Genomic DNA, 23,014 nt, shown 5'->3' on the forward strand with positions numbered 1-23,014 from the left:
TAAGATAATTTACATTTTCATGAGTGGTACTGAGTTGAGAGGTGCTGGTTATTGGTGATGGGTCCTTATCATAATCTAAATAAATAGCAAAGTATTTCAGTGAGGACAACAAATCCAGCACAGATACAAATACTACCAAGGTGATAATTTGTTAAAAATTTGTGATGTATTTATTTCAAGTAAATAATAACTCTCATTTTTTATTGTTGTTTATGGCTACAAAATACTTTTATGTGCTTCATCTCATTTGAATGACCCAATAACCTTGTAAAGTTGGCAGTAAAAATATTCTTCTATGTTATTAAGACATTCTGACTTTTTTGGATCCTGAGGCTAGAACTCAAGGCTAGTGAATTGTGGCAATTTGCCTAGACACTAGGATCGATGCAAAGCCAGGCTGCAAACCTGACTCTCCTGACTACAAGCCCAGAGTTCTCTCAAGGAAAGTAAAGTCCCAGGGGATGGCTGTTACCTTAGAGTCAGCAGCAAGAAGGACTGTGCCATCATCACGGATCAAAGGTTGCTGGATATTGACGAGCATTCCTGGGTCAAGGAGACCTGTTTGTCTAGTAGAGACATAAAAACCATGAGAGCAACTTCTGGTGTATTAGTTACACTATTAGGATTTGCTCATGTGATAACCTAAAACTTTCAAAACTCTTAGCAATAAGGTTTGGACTAAGATGAAAGATCCTGACAAAAATATCTCTAATGAATAGATGACTCTCCTTTTCTTGGGATGTGGACATTTGAGACAACAACCTACAAGACTGCTTTGAAGTGTTATGAAGTTTCCAATTTGGCTGTGGTTTACAGAAATTCTGCCAGGGAAGGGAAGTTCCCTTCAGCATATCACAAATTTGGTCTAAATTCCATCTTCCTCTGTGTCAGGGATTCTTAAACTTTCTGATATCCTGGACCCATGGCGAAGCCTGCGTTTGGACTCCTTCTCAAAATCAATTTTTTAAAATACATAAAATAAAATATATAGGATTACAAAGAAGACCAATTATAATGAAATGTAGTTATTTAAATTAAAATCCTAAACCAAAAATAGAAATTCATGAATACCAGCTCAAGAACCAGTGCTCTCCATAGATCTTTGACTTCCTTATCTTCCTTGAATCTTTTAAGTTGTTTGACACAATAATTAATTAGAGTAGTCAGATGTCACTATATCATTTACTGGGTATCCAATATGATCTGGAAGGAACTCAGCAAAGAAGTTTTTTTAGTCTATACTTGGTGAAAGTTTCAAATATTGAAATGCATCTAGCAAAAAGTTCTGATATTAAAAAAAAGAGAGAGCAGCCAAATTGTTTGTTTTTTTGTAGAGATCATGACAGTTACAAATAAAGCATTTTAGGCACAATTCCTTACCTCATAAGGGTATAACTGGGAGGGTATAATGGGAATCAGTTGCAGAAGAAACAGGAGAGAGAATGACTGACAGCTCATCTTCTATTAGTCAGCAAGTGGAGATAGTGAAGCAGGAAGAAGGTATAACATGATCCATTTCAGGGGGTCTGACTCAAGTATACTGAGCCTCCTCCCTCTGCCTTAATTTTATACCTTCACTCTTGTATCCTATAAACAAAGGGGCAGGGTGTTCCACTGACCTTGTTCCATCTTTGTCGGCTACAAAAGTTGGTGTGGCTATTAAGGGACTTCTTAAATCTTTCCTGATGTAGATTTTTTCTGTTGAAGCTGCACAATTGGTTGGTTTCTCCCGTTGCACATCAAAAGGTTTCCTTTCACTCTGGACAGCTTAAAAAAAATAAACATGTGTTTATTATTATTTTTTTTTTATTATAGCTTTTTATATACAAAACATATGCATGGGTAATTTTTCAACACTGACCCTTGCAAAAACTTCTGTTCCAACTTTTCCCCTCCTTCCTTCCACCCCCTCTCCTAGAGACAGATAGTCCCATACATGTTAAATATGTTAAAGTATATATTAAATACAATATATGTAGACATATTTATACAGTTGTCTTGCTACACAAGAAAAATCGGATTTTGAAAGAAGGTAAAAATAACCTGGGAAGGAAGAAAAACAAAAATGTAAGCAAACAGTAACAAAAAGAGTGTAAATGCTATGTTATGGTCCACACTCATTTCCCAGTGTTATTTCGCTGGGTGTAGCTGGTTCTGTTCATTACTGATCAATTGTAACTGATCTGGATCATCTCATTGCTGAAGAAAGCCACTTCCATCAGAATACATCCTCATACAGTATTGTTGTTGAAGTGTATAATGATCTCCTAGTTCTGCTCATTTCACTCAGCATCAGTTCATATAAGTCTCTCCAAGCCTCTCTGTATTCATTTTGCTGGTCATTTCTTACAGAACGGTAACATTCCATAACATTCATATACCACAATTTACCCAGCCATTCTCCAATTGATGGGCATCCATCAGTTTCCAGTTTCTAGTCTCTACAAAGAGGGCTGCCACAAACATTTTTACACATGCGGGTCCCTTTCTCTCCTTTAAGATCTTTTCCTACCATCTTAGTCAATCTGACAGGTGTGTAGTGGTATCTCAGAGTTGTCTTAATTTGCATTTCTCTGATCAATAATGATTTGGAGCACCTTTTCATATGAGTAGAAATAGTTTCAATTTCATCATCTGAAAATGGTCATATCCTTTGACCATTTATCAATTACAGAATGGCTTAATTTCTTATAAATTTGAGTCAATTCTCTATATATTTTGGAAATGAGGCCTTTATCAGAACCTTTAACTGTAAAGATGTTTTTCCAGTTTATTGCTTCCCTTCTAATCTTGTCTGAATTAGTTTGTTTGTACAAAAGCTTTCCAACTTGATATAATCAAAATTTTCTATTTTGTGATCAATAATGATTTCTAGTTCTTCTTTGGTCACAAATTTCTTCCTCCTCCACAGGTAAGAGAGATAAACTAAATTAGAAGTGGTCTTCTAATTTATTTATAATCTCATTTTATGCCTACATCATGAACACATTTTGATCTTATCTTGGTGTATGGTATTAAGTGTGGGTCAATGCCTAGTTTCTGCCATACTAATTTCCAATTTTCCTAGCAGTTTTTGTCAAATAGTGAATTCTTATTCCAAAAGTTGGGGTCTTTGGGTTTGTCAAACAGTAGATTATTATAGTTATTGACTATTTTGTCCTGTGAACCTAACGTATTGCACTGATCAACTAGTCTATTTCTTAGCCAATAACAAATGGTTTTGGTGACTGCTGCTTTATAATCTAGTTTTAGATCAGGTACAGCTAGGCCACCTTCATTTGATTTTTTTTTAAATTAGTTTCCTTGAAATTCTTGATCTTTTGTTCTTCCAGATGAATGTTGTTGTTATTTTTTTTAAGTCATTAAAATAGTTTCTTGGGAGTCTGATTGGTATAGCACTAAATAAATAGATTAGTTTAGGTGATATTATCATCTTTATTATATTCTCTTGACTTATCCAAGAGCACAATTGTTTAGATCTGACTTTATTTGTGTGGAAAGTGTTTTGTAGTTTTGCTCATATAGTTCCTGACTTTCCCTTGGCAGACAGATTCCCAAATATTTTATACTATTGAAAGTTATTTTAAATGGAATTTCTCTTTGTATCTCTTGCTGTTGGATTTTGTTAGTGATGTATAAAAATGCTGATGATTTATGTGGATTTATTTTGTATCTCCTGCAACTTTAGTAAAGTTGTGGATTATTTCTAATAGCTTTTTAGTAGAATCTCTGGAGTTCTCTAAGTATATCATTATATCATCTGCAAAGAGTGATAATTTGATTTCCTCATTACCTACTCTAATTCCTTTAATGTCTTTTTCATCTCTTATTGCAGAAGCTAGCATTTCTAATACAATATTGAATAGTAATGGTGATAGTGGGCAACCTTGTTTCACTCCTGATTTTACTAGGAATGGTTCCAGTTTATCACCATTATATATGATGCTTACTGATGGTTTTAAATCGATGCTACTGACAATGTTAAGGAAAAGTCCATTTATTCCTATACTCTCTAGTGTTTTTAATAGGAATGGGTGTTGGATTTTATCAATTGCCTTTTTTGCATCTATTGAGATGCTCATATGGTTTTTGTTAATTTGGTTACTGATATAGTCAATTATGTTAATAGTTTTCCTAATATTGAACCAGCCCTGCATTCCTGGTATAAATCCTACTTGGCCATGATGTATTATCCTGGGGATGATTTTCTATAATCTTTTTGCTAATATTTTACTTAAGATTTTTGCATCGATGTTCATTAGGGAGATTGGTCTATAATTTTCTTTTTCTGTTTTCGTCCTACCTGATTTAGGTATCAGTACCATGTCTGTGTCATAAAAGGAATTTGGTAGGACTCCTTCATTCCCTATTTTTTCAAATAATTTATATAGCAAGGAAGTTAATTGTTCTTTAAATGTTAGGTAGAATTCACATGTAAATCCATCTGGTCCTGGGGATTTTTTCTTAGCAAGTTGATTAATGGCTTGTTCTATTTCTTTTTCTAAAATGGGACTATTTAACCAATTTACTTCTTCCACTGTTAATCTGGGCAACCTATGTTTTTGAAGGTATACATCCATTTCATTTAAGTTATCAAATTTATTGGCATAAAGTTGGGCAAAATAACTCCCAATTATTGCTCTGATTTCCTCTTCATTAGTAGAAAGTTTTCCCTTTTCATTTTTAAGACTAACAATTTGATTTTCCTCTTTCCTTTTTCTAATCAAATTTACCAAGGATTTATCTATTTTGTTAGTTTTTTCATAGAACCAACTCTTAATTTTATTTAATTCAATAGTTCTTTTACTTTCAATTTTATATCAATCTCTCTTTTTATTTTTAGAATTTCAAGTTTAATACATTCCACACATTTTGGTATGATGTCTCATTATTGTTATTCTCTTGGGTTAAATTATTAACCCAAATTGTATCTATGATTTGCTGTTTTACCCATTCATTCTTTAGGATGAGATTATTTAGTTTCCAATTATTTTTTAGTCTATTTTCCCTTGACTTTATATTGAATGTAATTTTTATTACATCTTGATCTGAAAAAGATGCATTTACTATTTCTGCCTTTCTGCATTTGAATTTGAGGTCTTTATGTCCTAATATATGGTCAATGTTTGTATAGGTTCCATGAACTGCCAAAGTGTACTCTTTTCTGTCTCCATTTAGTTTTCTTCAAAGATCTATTATACCTAATTTTTCTAGTGTTCTATTTACCGCTTTAACTTCTTTCTTATTTATTTTATGGTTTGATTTATCTAGTTCTGATATAGTTTTTGCTGTCTATTTCTTTTTGCAGCTCTCTTAACTTCTCCTTTAGGAATTTAGATGCTATACTATTTGGTGCATATGTTTAGTATTGATATTGTTTCATTATCTATGCTGCCCTTTGGAGCAAGATATAGTGCCCTTCCTTATCTCTTTTAATTAGATCAATTTTAGCTTTTGCTTGATCTGAGATCAGGATGCTTTTTTGACATCACCTGAAGCATAGGAGATTCTGCTCCAGCCTTTTACCTTTACTCTGTATGTATTGCTTCAAGTAAACATGTGTTTAAAGAAAATATCAAAACTAAAGAAAAAGTACCCAGGGAGAATGTATCCCAAACACCTAATCATTATAAAGAATCCAGTTACTAGCAACAAGATTATATGATGATCAATTTTGATGGATGTGGGCCTGCAACAGCAAGGTGATTCAAGCCAGTTCCAATGGATTTGTGATGGAGAGAGCTGTCTGCAGAGAGGGCTGTGGGGATTGAGTGTGGATCACAACATAGTGTTATTTTTCTTTTCTTTTTTTTTAATTAAAGCTTTTTATTTTCAAAACATTATGTATGGATAATTTTCAACACTGACCCTTACAAAATTTTGTGTTCCAAATTTTCCCCTCCCCTGGATGGCAAGTAATCCAATATATGTTCAACATCTTAAGATATATATTAAATCAAATATATGTATACATATTTATATAATTACCTTGCATAAGAAAAATCAGATCAAAAAGGAAAATAATGAAAAAGAAAACAAAATGCAAGCAAACAACAATGAAAAGAGTGAAACTGCTATGATGTGATCCATACTAAGTTCCCCACAGTTCTCTCTCTGGGTGCAGATGGCTCTCTTTATCACAAGATCACTGGAATCAGTTTGAATCATCTCATTGTTGAAGAGTCATATCCATCAGATATGATCATTTTATAATATTCTTGTTGCCATATATAATGATCTCCTGGTTCTGCTCATTTCACTTAGCATCAGTTTTTTTTTAGCTCTCTACACGCCTTTCTAAAATTATCCTGCTGATCATTTCTTACAGAACAATAATATTCCATAACATTCAAATACCAAGGATGGTATTTTTCAAAAGGAAAAGAGTAAGAAAGTGTCCTTGGGGCCAGAAGCCAGGTAACATATTACTAAGATTGTATCCTAAGTTTGCTGCTACATCTGTTATTTGGAATGTGTTAACTCTGGCCACTGCTGCTGTTGCAAAGTAATAACGAATAACTTAAAGTTGCCACTTAGGTAATGTGGGCCAGGTCCCTGCTCCATCTTTCATCTAGTCACCTCTTGGGAATGCCTCCAGGCTGGTACCTTTCCAGGTACTCACCTTCATTCTCCCGAATTTATGTGCCATTAACCAGCTTTCCCAAAAGACTATGTAGGAAAAGGTGAAAGAGAAGTGGGTGAGTCTATGGCGTGACGAGATGCAAAATGATGTGTCACACTAAAGGATCTTCTCCTGGGAATGCCTCCAGGTTGGGTGGCTCTCCAAGTACTACTCTTAATTTTCCCGAGTTTCTGATCTAAGTTGGGTAAGCCTTCTGAGCAATTTTTATGTTCTTGTCTATGGTCTCTGCTTCTTCCTAGGCTTTGATCTCCATGTTTTTGACTCTTTCTCTAAATTCTTTTTTCTTTCTTCTCATGACAGTTTCACTTTAGAATTTCTGGTTTGTTAGCTATTCTGAACAATACAATAAGATACCTCTGAAGGACTCTTTATGAATAGGCCATCCATCCCCAAAGAAAGAACTAGTAGTATCTGAATATAGATTGAAGCATATTTTTTTTAACTTTCCTTATTTTTCTTGCATTTTGGGGAATGAAAGTGGGGAATGTATGTATTCTTTCCCAACATGGCTATTATGGAAATGTTTTGCATGACTACACATACAGTCATTACTTATACTGAATTGCTTGCCTTCTCAATATGGGGAGGGATGGGAAAAGAGGAGGGGAAAGAATATGGAACTACAAGTTTTAAAAATGAATGTTAAAATTGTTTTTATGTCTAACTGAGGAAAAATAAATTAATAAATAAACTTAAAAAAAATTTCTGGTCCTATGTATAATATACCAAGTGTTAGTACAGAGATGGTGACTGGTTTCTATGTTAATCATTTCTGAATTTGCCTAGTTAAGTTTTTAAAAGCTCATCATCAGAATGACTGTTGGCTGACTTTTTCAATAAAACACAAATCATTCAATTATTTTGGCTCACTATTGGAGAGACTTACCTGGAAGTATCAAAGTCTCTTCCTTGAACAACTCCAGAATAAATTGTCCTAAATAGCTGCCCCTTTCACATACAATTCATATAACCTGTTGTTTCCACTGGACTGGAATCAATGACTACATTTCACATAATTATAACTCTGAACAGTATGAATTCAAATATATGTGACTATCCAGCAATTTCACTATGTATACAATTCAGGACTTAGACATAGTGGAAACCCACCTCCTTTTTTCATGGATGAAAAGTATACTTTTGCACTGCTTAAAAAAGAACATAAAAAATGTTGATATGCACTCAACCTGTCAATGTATCTCTTTCTTTCCATATTTAGGGAAAAGCACTGATGTTATAATTCATTACAGAAATTTAACATTTTTCTAAAAGACTGATAAGCCCATAGCATGAATGCTATGCAAGAGTATTTGAATAGAATCAATCTTCATTATCTCTAGTCTTAGTTCTTGAAGAATAAGAAATAATGTCTAAACCAGAATTTCTTTTTTTAAATCTCCCTAAAGAAACTAGGGTAATGTCCTATCTATAATGAGTGCTACATACAGATTCTCATTGATTCAGTGCTTTAACTACCAAGTTAATTTTTAAAAATACCTACTGCTTTAACTACCAAATTTATACTGAAAGTAAAATGAAGTGGCTGCTGTTTTTTCCCCCCAGAATGTTTTAAAAGTTTTCATTTTCTGAATAGGACTGTGCCCATTTTTTCTTGCAGCAAGTATACCATAATTTTTTAGTGCTATTCATTACTTACATTCCATTTTCATTCCCATCTCTAAGCACTTTTTAAGTCTACAGAATTGGCAGCGATTCCGATGATGTTTATTGATGATACAGTCTTGGTTGCTTCGGCAACTGTAAGTCAAATTCTTCCTTACACTTCTTTTAAAGAAACCTTTGCAGCCTTCACAACTGACAGCTCCATAGTGACGACCTAGAGAAAAAGAAAACGAATGAGAGTTCACCAAAAGAAAGTTAAGTCCTCCCTCCTCCCCCTATAACATTTCTAAGTTAGACCTTGAAGAACCGCACAGTTAAATCATTTAAAATATAATTTTCAACAGTGAAGGGTACAGTAGGAGAGAAGTTTATTAGTTTCAGGCTGTGTCTTTGATCACAAATGCATATAACTTTTCTTAGAAGAAGTAGAATGCTAGGTAAGGGCATGAAGTCACCAAAGACTTTTTGATAAGTGCCATGGCTAAGTGGTCCCCTTTTGTTCTGGAATTCTGAGGGAGATGGAGTTGCTGGGGTTCTGATCATCCCAGAATGCAATTATGAAATGCAATTCAACATCCCAATCTTTTTTTCCCCCCTTATTGCCTTCCTAAGTTCCCATCTCCAAATTTCCTTCTATAATTCATGCTGCATATCTCTGTGGGCTGATTTTCCTTTTGATCCCCCACTGTTTTTTGAATGAAATACAAATTTCTTGGACTAGCAGTTAAGACCCTTCTTAATCTTTCCCATTCTTAATCTTTCCCATTTTATTTCACATTACTCTTTCTGTCCCACCCCACCCCCAGTGCTGTTGTTACTTGATATTCTCCCCATCTCATCCTGCCATCATGAAACCCTGTGTCTTTGCTCATGCCACTGGTCACACTACACTCACTATTGTCCCATTCTTTTTTTTTTTTTTTTTTTTTTTTTTTTGCTAAGGCAATTGGAGTTAAGTGATTTGCCCAGGGTCACACAGCTAGGACATGTTAAGTGTCTGAGGCCAGATTTGAACTTCAGGGTTGGTGCTCTATCCACTGTGCCACCTGGCTGCCCCATCCCATTCCTTTCTTCCAGAGTCATCATTTCTTCCATGAAGGCCTTTTCTGAACCTTGAGCTACATGTAATCTCATACCCCAACCCCACTTTCCCGAATCTCTTATATCATTTCTGGGTACCTCAGATACACTTACTAAAATGGGCCTTGTAAGGTTCTTCGTGTATCTTAAACCCTGACTGGAACTGTGAACTTCCTGAGCGCAGAAATTCTATCTCATTTCATTTTTATGTACCCAAGATCTGTCTAAAACAGTATTTAGCACATAGTAGATATTTTGGTACTTTTTCTGACTGAATTGTTATTCTTCAGTAATATGTGAAAATATCATTAATGCCTTAGGTTGAGTTTTTTTTGCTCTTGTATAAAACCAAAAAGAAAACTATGAAGATTGGAAACTTCTGGTCATTTCAAATTTCTTGCTATGCCACTTTTCCTCATTTACATGAAGACACCACTAATTTTATGTTGTGCCTTGAATTGTTTTCTTTTTCTAACTTTTAAATCTAAAAATGTATTTACAACTTTTGGGAAATTAATGCCATTCCTTCAAAAAGTTTTGTAATGTGAACAGAATGCCAAGAAAAATTAGACAGGAGCCTATGCTGAAATGAAAACATTTGCCTGACATATACAAATTTTAAAAAGCATATTATAGGCAATATAAAAGTAGATTACATTTAAAATATCTTAAATGACACAACTATAAATTTAAATTATGGCAAAACTGTTAGAATAACTATAACATTAACTTTATTTTCTTTATACATATAGTCAATGTCTGGTTTTGTAAGATAAAAAATGAATTTGCAAATACCCTTGCTTATCATATAAATTAAAATATTTTTAAAAGCCACATGATTTGTAAAAATACAGAAAGAACTTACATCTCTACTTGTATCTTGATCTTCCTAGGGTGCTGAGGAAGTACACTGCCATTGTTGTTAGAAAAAAACTACTAAGGAAACTAGACAACAATTTGGGGACTGAAATTATACTTGATCCCCAGCAAAACCAAGAAGTGCAATCGAATTTAGGGACATTTTGCTCCCTTGGCCTTTATTCATAGCCTTGAATTGTTTTCCCAGAAGCAGGGATGGATTTGCATTTATCTATCCACATTCTCTCATCTAGTCTTCCTTAAGAACAATAGCATACAACAGTGAGCTTACTGGGCAGAGTTCAGGGCATGGTCTGTGGAAATGAAACAGAGTGAGGTTAAGTGGCACTGTGTTCTAACCACTGATAAAACTGGTCCTAGATCCTAATGTAACTAACATATGTGTGTTTGATAATCACAAAAGAAATATGGAATTGTTACTACAGTACTAGAAAGTACTGTACTAGTAAAGTACTAGTACTAGCAGTACCAGAAATTAGGAAAGTCATCCAAGAGTGACAAACACTGCGGCCGTGTTCACTCGGTGGTTTGGGGATTGAAAAGAAACAAGGTCAAGTACTCTTAAAAATGGCTCTGACGTTAATATCTATTTTCCCATAAAGTAGACTCGGGCAGGGCCGTGTGCATAAATGATCTGGAACAAGGAATAAGATGTTTTCTGGGTCACAGGAACACATATCACTAGCTTGCCAGGCTTCTAAGTAATGGCAAAAGGCAAATCAAAGAGAGGCTAAGTCCAGGAGGTGACTGGGCCCTATTCTTGTCCGAGGATAGCACCAGAGAACCATCTCCTGCATCCACATGGGTGCAACAGCTGGCTCATCACACCTGGTTTTGTCTACCTCCCTTTCATTTTCTCAGGGTCTGCAGTAACTAGAAAAGTTGACTTTGTATTTCAAAATATTTGAGAAGTTTCCTAGCTTCTTTCTCTGAACTGTCTCTTACCAAAATTCGGCTCATTAGCTTTTTTTTTTTTTTTTTTGCAAATTTCCCTACAAAGCCCGTACTTTCAGTATAGTTACCTGATGCTTTATCTCCACACACCACACAATATTCTACCACCTGAGGCCGCTGGACATCTGCTTTCCCCAATAAGCGCTCAACAGAAGCAGAATCAGTCACAATCTATAAGAAGAAGTTTGCAAACAGTTAAGTTGTTGATTAACAACTGAATCACGTGGCATATAGGACTGTTTAACCACAAAGTTCTAATCCTGTGTATCTAAACAAGGGGCACCTATGGGCACACCAACACAGTAGATATAAGGCTTTAGAGGTTTAATTTTATCACTGTTTCCTCGGACCAGTCATCAGTAAAAATGGGCAGAAAAAGAATATATGCACACCATCTTTCTAACTGCTTCTGTCTGACAGGTCATTGCAGTCACTAAGGGAATACATTTGTAAGATAAGGGTCCACAGAGTAGAGTGGAATCCTGGTCTACATGAGGGCCAGAACCTGGCAGCTACCAAGATTATCCAGATTAGAGACACTTCCCAAGTACTCCTGATAGATATCTTATTAGTGTGCAAATAAATACACTTCGCAAAATACACAGAATGTAAGACTGAGAATTCTCTCATTGACAAATGCATGGAAATGAAATGCCTCCAGGGGTCACTTGACAATAACAACCATAGTACCTTATATTTCTATGATGCTTGAATATCATCAGTTTTCTTCCCTTGATTAACAGTGTGATCTGGATAGCACAACCATCAGCACTCTTTTTTAAATACCAGGAGACCATGATATGAAGTGTTATGGTCACCCAGCCCCACAGATTTCAAGGGTTGTAACTCAGGTCTCCCAACTGTATCCATCTATGGTCCTTCTAAGGTGTGATGCTGTGTCCGGCAAACATTTCTACCACTCATGCTTTCTAGGTGATAACTGCATGGAAAACCTCAGTGACAAAATCCTAGGCAAGCAGCAGCCTTCTGCAGGCAACCCTACCGATTTGATTACAGGTTACATGGCAAGTTCAGTACTCTTTTTTTGAGGAGTCACATTACTTCTAAAACCTTCTATCTTTGGCTTTCTTTTTAAATGCACCAATAATATATGCAATCAACTCACTGTATTGACAGGATAATGCAAAAAGGGGTCATATCATATCCTTGATTGTGGCTACTGTTAATGCTGACAGTATATACATTTAAAAAATCACTAATAATTCATTTTTGGGGGTGAGATTTATTTAAAAAAACCAAAATCATCAAAACTGTATAAGCAAATAATTCAGTAAGACAAAAATAGCTGATGGATTTCCAATGAAATGAAAATTCTCTGAGAAAGGAAGAAAAAGGTTAACTAATTTTCTAAAAATGAATCTGAAGTTGCTATTTTACAGCTCTGAACTCTGGTTCATCCTAATACTTCATTCCTACTTTCTTTCTTAGTGCTTATTAAAACCAGAAATGCTCTATAGGGACTTATGCTGGTTCTGACCTCAGGAGCTTTATGGTACATTTCATGTCTAGGGGTGATGGAAGTTTCTGAATGATGGGGTGTTTTTTTTGGAAATCTCCATCTCCTGGCCATAGACTGTAGGGGGAAATGAAACAGTTGTCCTGTTTCCTATAATCTAGGTCCTTGGGGGAGAGGGGGTTCTTTTTTGTCTTTATTAAGCCCAATCCAGAGCACAGTGCTTTACACAGAACAGACTCACAACATGCATGTGGCACTGAAATAAACTCTGGCCCAACTCTTTTGACACTTTTCTTTCCCCTAACATTTCCACACAAAGTCTTTTTTCTGCCTCTGCCTACAGATGCTTTGAATCTTCCAAATACTGAACTGCCTAAGTAAGTGTAATAAAGAACTAGATGGTAAAGGCCTAACGGCTTTTGGGCTACATAACCTTCAAGGACCCCTCGACCTATAAAACGTATGAATCTACAACCACTCTCTAGTTTAGTAGTGCTCAAATGGAACGGGACAGAGATAAGCAAGCGTGCCAAGTACCAGGATACACGGTAAAGGAGACTGGGCAAAATCTACTATGTGGCTATTCAGCAGATTTGGAATCAGAGGCCCTGGGACTTGCCACCTTTGTGAGCTTATGTATGTCACCAATTGCTACATAATTGACTCGTCAGGTGTAGACAACTAGGAGGGAAAGGCTAAGACCAAAGCCTCCCTCAAGCTTTAAATCTATAATCTTATGGTTTTAGACTGAAAGTCAAAATTAAGACTGAAACCCAGGATTGAGACTAGCAGAAAGCAAAGAGTCAGTGGTAGGAATCAAGATGGAAGTGTGGTTTAAAGTGAGGAGAGCTGAAACAAATGGAAGGCATCTACAGAGAGAACATGCCGCAGACAAGAGGACTTGGAAATGAAGCAAGCCTGTCTCTGGCAAGAAGGTTTAAAATATCTTTCAGCTAAGGTAGGAGCCAGTGACTGGCTGGAGCTCAAGGCCTGGGGCTCCAAGGGCTGCTGCAGGACAGTAACTTGCTAGGCCTGTCCCTAGTCCTACTAGAAGGGGTCAGCCCAAAGCCCTCATCTAATGTCTGCTCACATGATACACCCTGGTTCCTGCTGACTGTGCTTACTTGGATTCTGCCTGGAACCAGGTTGTCCGTGGTGGTGAAAATAAGTTGCTTGGCACTGGATGTCTCAGGTGATGCCAATATCACCTTTCCTGTTCCAGTTCCATCTGGACTGGTCAAGATAAATTGCTGTTTCGGGGATACGGAGGAGTCCACTGCAGTCACTATCTGGATTTTCTGTCCTGTTTGCTGATCTGTCACAATCTACAAGATAAAATGCAGGAAGGAGGATTTTGAGAAGCACAAGATGACAATGATATTTCTAAATGCTGCTACAGAGGGGAGATGGGTTTGAAACGAAACAATATAAGTAACTGAGGTTTTGGCTACTACCATGATGACAATAATAACTTACCATATAAAAATGCAGAATGCTTTAGAGTTGTTAGAGCGGTTTAACTTACATTATCCTAGCTGATCATCACAACATCCCTGTAGGCCAACTATTTTCTCTACTTAACAGATGAGGAAACTAAGGACTGAGAAATTAAGTGACTTATAAAGTTAACACCATTCTACTAAGAACTAGATCCCAAGGGAGAGCTCAGGTCCAGTGCTCTCAGCCATGGATGTGGAGATCAGAGCGGCCTGGGAGGGATTAGAAGGACCTCTATTCCGAGTACAACTGGACACTAACTGGTGGTGTGACCCTGAGTAATGCACTTCACTTGGCTTATAAAACAGGAATAATAGATACTGGCACAACCTACTTTCTAGGGCTGCAATCACGGTAGGGCTGGAAATCATATAGTGATGCAGAAATGGGAATTATTATTGTATCACTATGCTTCTCAAATGAGAACAGAATTATACAAACTGAACACTGATAAATTTGGAGCTTAGTACAAAAGGAATCCTATTATTCAGTGAGTGTGTATATGTGTATGTATATATAAACATATATGCAGAGACAAACATCTATGTATATATACACACATATCTTTTAAAAGGGACCATTTTCCTTGAATAGAGATTAAATAGTTCCAAATGTGATCTAAAATAATAAGTGTTAACATAAAATATGTGACTAGTGAATGGGCCCACAATCTCTGTATGGACAGTACTAGCAGTCTTATAGGTCAAAAACAAAGAAAATTTGAGAGAAGGGGAAAAACAAAACCAAAAATTTTTGGCTTTGCCTTGAAATAATACTTGTTATAAATACCCTCCCAAAAGAAATCCAGAAGAGAAATGTACAACAAGGACATTTTAAGAGATTTCTGCTTATAAAGTTTTAAGATATTTAATTGGAAATGTTCAAGCTGAAGCTGCTGACCTCTTACCAGATATTTTTGCTTGGAATGGAAGTTGAACTAGATGACCTTTTAGAGATTTCTCCCATCTCTGTTCTTCTATTATTCTTTTTTTTTTTTGCTTCCTTTTATAAATGCATATACATATAGTTATAAATTTTTCCTAAAGCAATTTCCCTGTTAAGAAATTCAAAATAGGGCATAATTTTGTGACAAGAATCTTAATGTATAATTAGTTCTCAGCTTTAGAATGTAGTCAAATGTTCACATTTCCACCAATTATGTCTTCTTTCCATGTTTATCACCTTCCTTTGCTGGGATCTTTTATTATCCTAAATCTTAAAGAGTTAGAAGGACCTTGGGATCATTTAGTTCATCACATGTTTATTAAGCAGAATAGTAGGTGCTGGGAAAGAGGTACACAAAAAGGATTCTGGATAGCTATATATACTACTCATGGAGAATTAAAAGTTAATTATACTTGGCAAAGGATAGATATATGTAGTGCTTTCTAAATGGATATAACAAGTTATTTCCAAAAACAGTAGCATGATGCAGGAATTTGTTTTACTGAGCTATGCATTTTTATTATTAAAAAAATTCTTTTTTTTTCTTTTCAATCAGAAAGAAGAATTAGGGAGAGAAAGAAAGTAAAATAAAATAAAAATTACATGAAAAACAAAACAAAATGAAGGCACTGGCAAATATTATGGAATTTTTGCATGCTTCTTTTTCAGAAAGCACCTTAATATGGAGCCCAAAGTTTTAAGTATACTGTATTGTGCTGACATGTAATTGTTGTGATTTTTATGCCAGTCTAAAACTGCATAAGTAACTACTCTCTAAGAGTATCTATCATTCATTGTAAACACAAATAAATAGAATCCTATGGTAATGAGTTTGCTAAAATATCACAATTGCTAAGCTTTACCTAAATCTCACTGAAAATTTGAATGGCTATATAAAGAATAATGAGCTTGTAATCTGAATTCTATTTTTTCTATTTATTAGCTATAGAATCTTGGGCAAGTCATTTAACTCCTGTAAATCTCAAAATGGGGACTCTGCCTATCTTATCTAATTCACAAGATTGTCTAGAAATAATGAAAGCTTTGTAAACTAGAAAGCTACACAAATGTAAGACTACCTCTGGGAATCAATCCCAAGCTTCTCCAAAGTCAAGGTTGGGGGTCTAGCTTCTGCAGAAGATTATTTTTGATTCTATCAGCACTTCTTTCTTTTAAAATTACTTTTTATAAACTTCATATTTAATTAGCTCTTCTTAGAAGTGTGCAAGTTTCTTGAGGGAAGGCTAGTTTGGCACACAATAGTCATCATAATAAACATTTGTTGAATGCATTCATTTTCAAAGTGAAAATCTTTATATATTTACTCTGAAGTTGTAAACAATAAAAAAAAATATCTTAGAAGAAGATATTTGACTTCTGGGGTCTCTTCAAGGCTACTCCAAAATCTGGTCCCACTTTTTTTTAATCCAACTTATTCCATTCCCCATTAAGTGCAATTCACTCTAGATCAGCCTGGTACCCTTACTATTTCACAATCATAGTCCAAAAACCTTCAGTCAGCTTTCAACAGGAACAGTGGCTTTCTTTCTTCCTATGTAAATTTTTATCTTTTAAAAGCCAAATAAAATTAAACTTGCCCTGTAAACCCTCTTTGGACAATACTACAGCTTACCAATCTTCTCTTTGGAAGTGCTATGGAATACAATCTGTACGATATAAGTCTGCACATAATTGCAAAGTATATGCTTTGATTCTGATAAAATCTGCCATGGAATATTCTCTACATGCTTTCTTATTAATCTTTTCTCCAAGCAAGAATGACCTCGGTAAGGACTGGGACCATCGTAGAAGCAGCTATACCCAAAGAAAGAACACTGGGAGATGAATAGAAACTGCTTGCATTTTTGTTTTCCTTCCTGGATTATTTATACCTCCTGAATCCAATTCTCCCTGTGCAACAAGAAAACTGTTCGGTTCTGCACACATATATTGTATCCAGGACATACTGTAACCTATTCAACATGTAAAGGATTGCTTGCCATCTGGGGGAGGGGGTGGAGGGAGGGAGGGAAAAAATCGGAACAGAAGTGAATGCAAGGGATAATGTTGTAAAAAATGACCCTGGCATGAGTTCTATCAATAAAAAGCTATTTAAAAAAAAAAAAGGACTGGCACCATCAGTAAATACTTGTTTGCTGACTGATTCTGGGGGTTTCAAAACAGTAGTGTTAGAAAGGGTATATACTGCCATGCTTATATTTATCACTTCAAATAAAGACTGTCCCAATAAAAAGGTAATTTGCTGATAAAGGATCAAAGCAGATGATTTTGATACAAAGTAACAGGAAAAAGAAAGAACAGAATGAAGAAGAAATCAGGAGCTAATCAGTTCAAAGGTTGAGGGAATGACCACAGGGTGGAGAGGATCTGTCAAGAAGATGTCAGACCGTGAGATCTATAAAACAAAAGGTTCCCTGAAAAATGATTCTAACTAAAAAACCTAAAGGTGTATTTAAAAAAAAAAAACTCCACAACCCAAAACCAAACCATCTCAAGAAATTAAAATCTAAACTGATGGCAGTTTTAAAGAAGTTTACAACCAGAAATCAGACTCTAGTACATTTTAAAGGGATTTTCATTATCTCTAATTCTTCCCCAATCCAAGTCTTAATTTTCAAATTCCAGTCATGGAAGCCCCTAATTCTTTCATCACTAAGCTCACCCTCCAGAGATTGCCAATTCTCTTCAAATGTAATGACTATGGGTCCTTCTTTATCCCCAATATCACACCTCCATCTCTCAAACTTCCTACTTTGCTACCTGGACTAGGCAGAAGAGGATATTCTTTACCTCAATTATCTAGCCTTAATCACTGAATGGGTGCTGTCTCATAGCTGAAAAAGGCCCAGGCCTCCCATCTTATCCAGGGCCACCTCCAGTCCTGATCTGTATCTGGCCACTGGATCCAGACAGTTCCAGAGGAAGAAGTGAGACTGCCCATCCTTCACTAATTAAATCTAATTTACTTGCATGTCATGGCACCACCTCCCTGATGTCTTCGAGAAGGAAGGACAATTTTGTTACCTACACAATATGGTGATCTACCCTGCCTGAGTAGTGGCCTGCCATCTTAAAGCATCTCTACTATCACCAGGAGCACATCACTATTTTAAAGGCATATGATTCCTGCTCTCCAAATGCGAAGATGAAGCAATAGTTATCTTTTAATAATTATTATTTCATAGAAAAGTAATACACCACAGAAAAGGATATAGGCAATGTTTCTCTCTTTTATAATTAAAGTAACACATACACAAAGACAAAAGACTAATTATCCTGGTTCATGCGGTTGTAATTTTGGGTCCTCAGCACATCATTCTAGCTTCAAAGGCAGGCCAATGTCCTCAGTACTACCAAGTGCTAGAAATAAAGTTTAAAAACAATATTCCTGCAGCAGACAAATTTCAGTCACGTCTGATTCTTTGTGACCTCATTTTGGATTTTCTTGGCATAGACACTAAAGTAGTTTGCCATTTATTTACAGAGGTAAACAGGACTGAGTGACTTGCCCAGGATCACCCCCTAATAAGTGTTAGAGGCTGAATTTGAACTCAGGACGATGAGTCAGGTGAACTCCAGGCCAGCTCCTCTATGAACTGAGGAGGTGCCCCCCGCAGCGGTTCTACCAGCAGTCACCCAGCAGCCCCATTTTCCCTTCTTTTCCAGCAGTTCAGCCCAGGATTCCCATTATTCCTCTCCACTGCAGGGGAGCCCTCTGAACAGCCTGATACTCCAGTCCACTGATCTCCTCCATTCCCATGACCTCCATCTTAAAGACCCAACAATGGCAGCTAGCACTTACACACAGCTTTAAGATCTGCAAAGCCATTTGCAAATATTCACTCATATTATGCTGACAATCCTGCAGATAGAGGCCATTATGATCCCTAATCACAAATGAGGAAACACGGGGGGGGGGGGGGAGAGGGGAGAGGGGAGAGGGGTTCAGGACCGCCTGGTTAATGGCCGCCTGCAGCTCTTCTCTGACTCAGCTTCAGCTTTTCCCTGTGGTAATGGCTGCTTCTGCGCACCTAGGGGCCCACATCTTCTATTCCGCACTCTCACTCGCGCCATCCTGGTCCCTTGCACCACCTCTTCCGCTTCTTGCGGCTCCACTCCTGGGGAAAGGTGCCCCCAAGGAGCTCTGCTGCCTTTGCTGCAGACAGGCTCGTCACCCCACCTAGACCGTCCTTTCTCAGTCCTCCGCAGTGCCCCTCCGTGAAGCTTCTCCCCCTTCTTCTGGATCATTTCTTCCCTCTCGGTTCTCTCCGGGCTGGCTCTCCTCCCCCTCTTTCCCCCCCCCCCCCCCCCCCCCCCCACCTCTCTGCCAGTCCACCCTCCTCTGACTCTGGATAGTCACAGGGCTCCATGCTGGGTCCCGACTCTCTTCCCTCCTCCACCTGATGTTCTTACCTGCTCCCATGGATGCAGTGATGACTTTAGGGTGAGGAGCCTCAGTTCTCCTAATCTAGCCCTAACCTCTCTGCTGACCTCTACTTTCACAACTCCAGCTTCCTCCCAGTTATTCAAACCCTGTGGCCAAATGGAGCTCATGACCTTCCCCCCACCCCCAGGACCTCCCCAGTCCAGCTGAGGGCTTGCCGCCTTGGGCCATCAGTCACCTCTCTCCAGCTCCATCTAATCTGCTGCCATAACCCTTAGCTTTTGCCTTTCTTTTGTTTTCCTGAGACCTGCACCTCCCCATCCAGACTCCATACCGCTCTCTCACTGCCTTAAGTCTCTCCTGGCTCTAGTGGTCCTTCACGCAGCCCACGTAGTTCCACTACCGAATAAGTTGCAGTGGCTCCCCATCACTTCCAGGACCAAATACAAACTCCTGAGCCCTTCCCCCACACCTCAGACGCCGCCGTGTAATCTTCCATCCTGTGATCTGGAGGCCAAAGATCCTGCCATCTCCTGACTTGGGACATTTTCAGAGCTGCCCAGGATGCAGTGCGCTCTCTTTTTTGGCTTCTCAAAGATCCCACATGAAATCTCATCTTTAGAGGAAGCCTTCCCTAGCCCTCTTAACTCCAGTGCCTTCCCTCTTATGATTATTGCCTATATATATTCTCTACAAAGCTTGTTTGTGTGTCGTTTTTCCCCCATTAGACTGTGATCTCCCTGAGAAGTTCACTAGCTTTTGCCTTTCTCTGTATCTCCAGGGCTTAGCATAGGGACTGGCATATAACAAATGCCAGCAACTGAGGTAGGATGATGACACTGTGAAAAGAATGTTAGACTTGTGAGTCAGAAGGCTGGAGTTCAAACCCCAGCTGCAAAGTGCATTTTGTATGAACTTAGGCCTTCACTTAACATCCCTGAACATCTAAGCAAGCACATAGATTACAGAACCAGTAAGACACCTTTCAATTCAGGTAGCCTATGACTGCTCTACCCCATGACAAAAACCTGAGTTTATACCTCTGACCCATAACAGACCCCTTCCTACTCTCCCTTCATTGGGATTTAAAGAAAGGAACTTCATTAAAGGGAACCAGATTAAGTACCAACAACCAGGAAAAATTGTGGGTTTTTTAGTAATTTTTTTTAAAGACAAATATCAACAGTGTATAAAGTTTTATTAATGCTTACTAGACATTCAAATATTATTATTGTATATTAACACCAAAAGGACAATGAATACACTGCTAAACTCTGGACTAGTTTAAGAAGCACAAATGGCAGCTGACCACACCCTTTCTCACACAGAGCTGCAACCTCTTCCCTTCAAACCCGACTTGTGCCCTCTGTTACAGTTTTGCTTGCTGTAGCACCAATAAGTTGCTGTGCCCTCTCTGACAGCCTTGCAAGTACTTATGGGTAGAGGCAAGGCCATTTGACCTCTGACTTCCCTTCTAGTTCTGAAAGGTCAAATTTTATGAAGTGAAGATGACCACCCGGCTCTCCTTATTTTCTCTGGAATAAACAAACCCAGATCCTGCAAAACAATGTTTTATAGATTCTTTAACATCATGGTCATTCTCCTTCGATTATAGCTTAGTTTGCCAAAGTCCTTCTTGAAACGTGGGCCAGAAATGAACATTATACTCCAGATGCAATCTAGCCAGCAAAGAAAACAAAAGGACTACTATTTCCCTTAATCTGGAGACCATATTTTTATTAATTCAGCCCAAGATTATATCAATTTTCTTGGCAAATGAGCCACACTTGTGGTTCACATGAAGTTTGTAGTTAACGAAAAAACTCCTTCAGTCTTTTTTCATGAATTTCTATCCAGACAGGTTTTCCCCAAACTACATATTTCTGAACTTCACATTTATCCAAGTTAACATTTAACTTGTTGGTTTGAGATCATCATTCTACTTTAATGAAAACAATTTAAATTTTGATTCTTTGTTTCAATATATTAACTATTCCTCCTAACTTTGAGGTATCTTAAAATTTGATAAGTATACTTTCTTTATATTTAAGCTACTGACAGAAAAATGTCACAGAGTCAAGAAGAAAAAGAATTCAGTGACATATCATTTTTCTATCCCTCTTCAAATTGATATCAATATACAACAAAAACTATTTTACTCTTAAAAGTCCACATTATAAAATATTTTTACTTTCAGTTAGAATTTTGAAAAAACTTCCTCTTTGGAAATAAGTAAAAGGAAAACAAATTTTTGTGGCAAGTTTCTCTGATAAAGGTCCCATATCCAAGATATAAAAGGAATGATTTATATTTATAAGACTAACAACCATTCTCCAATAGATAGACAAAAGACATGAATAGTTTTTCAGATGGAGAAATCAAGCTATCCACAATCATATGAAAAAATGATCTAAATCATCAATAATTAGAAAAAGGCAAAAAACTAGTTCTGAGACTGTCTCAAAAGCCATGCAAAAATGATAAAAGCAGAAAATATTAAATGTCAGAAGCTACAAAAAAAGAGACACACTGCTGCACTGTGAATGGTTCTCAGTCATTTCAGAAAGCAATTTGGAATCATGCCCCAAAGGTCACTAAACTGCCCCTATGCTGACCCAGCAATATTACTAGTAGGCCTATATCCTAAAGAGGTCAAAGAAATAGGAAAAGAACCTATAAATAGTTAAATGTTTATAGCAGCTCTTTTTGTAGTAGCAAAAACATTGGATATCAAGGGGATGCCTGCCTACTACAGAATTACTAAACAAATATATTTTATTAATATAATTATTACATTGTAATGGAATGTTATTGTGCCATAAAAAATGATGAAACTGACAGTTTTAGAGGCAAATGGGAAAGTATCTATGGACTGATGTGGAGTGAAGTAAGACGAAGTAAGAGAATAATTTATATAATGAACATAAACACGATAAAGAAAAATCAATTCTGAGAGATTAAAATTCTTATCAATGAAATGATAATACTTGAATCCTGAAGACTGGAAATACAGAGTCATCTAACTTTGGTCAGAAAGGGTATATAACGCAGAGTAAGACATATAATTTTGACCATGGACAATGTAAAATTTCTCTTTTAAAAATATTGTTCAATGGGAGGTGAAGGCAAAAGGGATGAGATATAGAAGGAAAAGATAATAAATGATTCAAAAATTTAAAATAAAAAAAGACATCTTCCTTATATTTTGAATTATGAGGTTGTACTGTTCTTGATCGCTAAGAATGGAATAATCTGTTCAAATCTTTAGCCTTGGGTTACAGCTAGAGAAGATTCTAGTATATAGAGAGGCACTAAAAGGGAAAGATTACCCCAGGCTATAAAAAGAAGTGAATTACCTGAATGCGTTGTGGTGAAGCAACTGAAGAGTCTGTAGAGATTATCTGGATGCGCTGTGAGGGGCTGGTCATTACTGGAGATTCAGAAAGTGATGTCTGCACAGTCTGTACCTGTTAAAAACCAAAAAGTCGTTTCACTTTGTGTGAACAATGAA

General features: G+C 36.9%; 1 protein-coding gene across 2 annotated transcripts in view; it reads right to left on the reverse strand.

Moving 5' to 3' along the window:
- Positions 1 to 23,014, reverse strand: part of NR2C2 (nuclear receptor subfamily 2 group C member 2) — a 115,541-nt gene that overhangs the window by 23,776 nt on the left and 68,751 nt on the right. For both annotated transcript variants that reach the window (XM_051982925.1, XM_051982923.1), the window contains exons 2-7: positions 22,860 to 22,970; positions 13,781 to 13,981; positions 11,248 to 11,350; positions 8,301 to 8,480; positions 1,620 to 1,767; positions 473 to 566 (exon numbers count right to left, since the gene is read on the reverse strand). In XM_051982925.1, coding sequence (XP_051838885.1) covers positions 473 to 566; positions 1,620 to 1,767; positions 8,301 to 8,480; positions 11,248 to 11,350; positions 13,781 to 13,981; positions 22,860 to 22,931 — 798 coding nt within the window. In that variant the 5' untranslated portion in view covers positions 22,932 to 22,970. The remainder of the gene's footprint in view (positions 1 to 472; positions 567 to 1,619; positions 1,768 to 8,300; positions 8,481 to 11,247; positions 11,351 to 13,780; positions 13,982 to 22,859; positions 22,971 to 23,014) is intronic.

Source organism: Antechinus flavipes, chromosome 1 (genome assembly GCF_016432865.1).
Source record: "Antechinus flavipes isolate AdamAnt ecotype Samford, QLD, Australia chromosome 1, AdamAnt_v2, whole genome shotgun sequence".
NCBI classification, from domain to species: domain Eukaryota; kingdom Metazoa; phylum Chordata; class Mammalia; order Dasyuromorphia; family Dasyuridae; genus Antechinus; species Antechinus flavipes.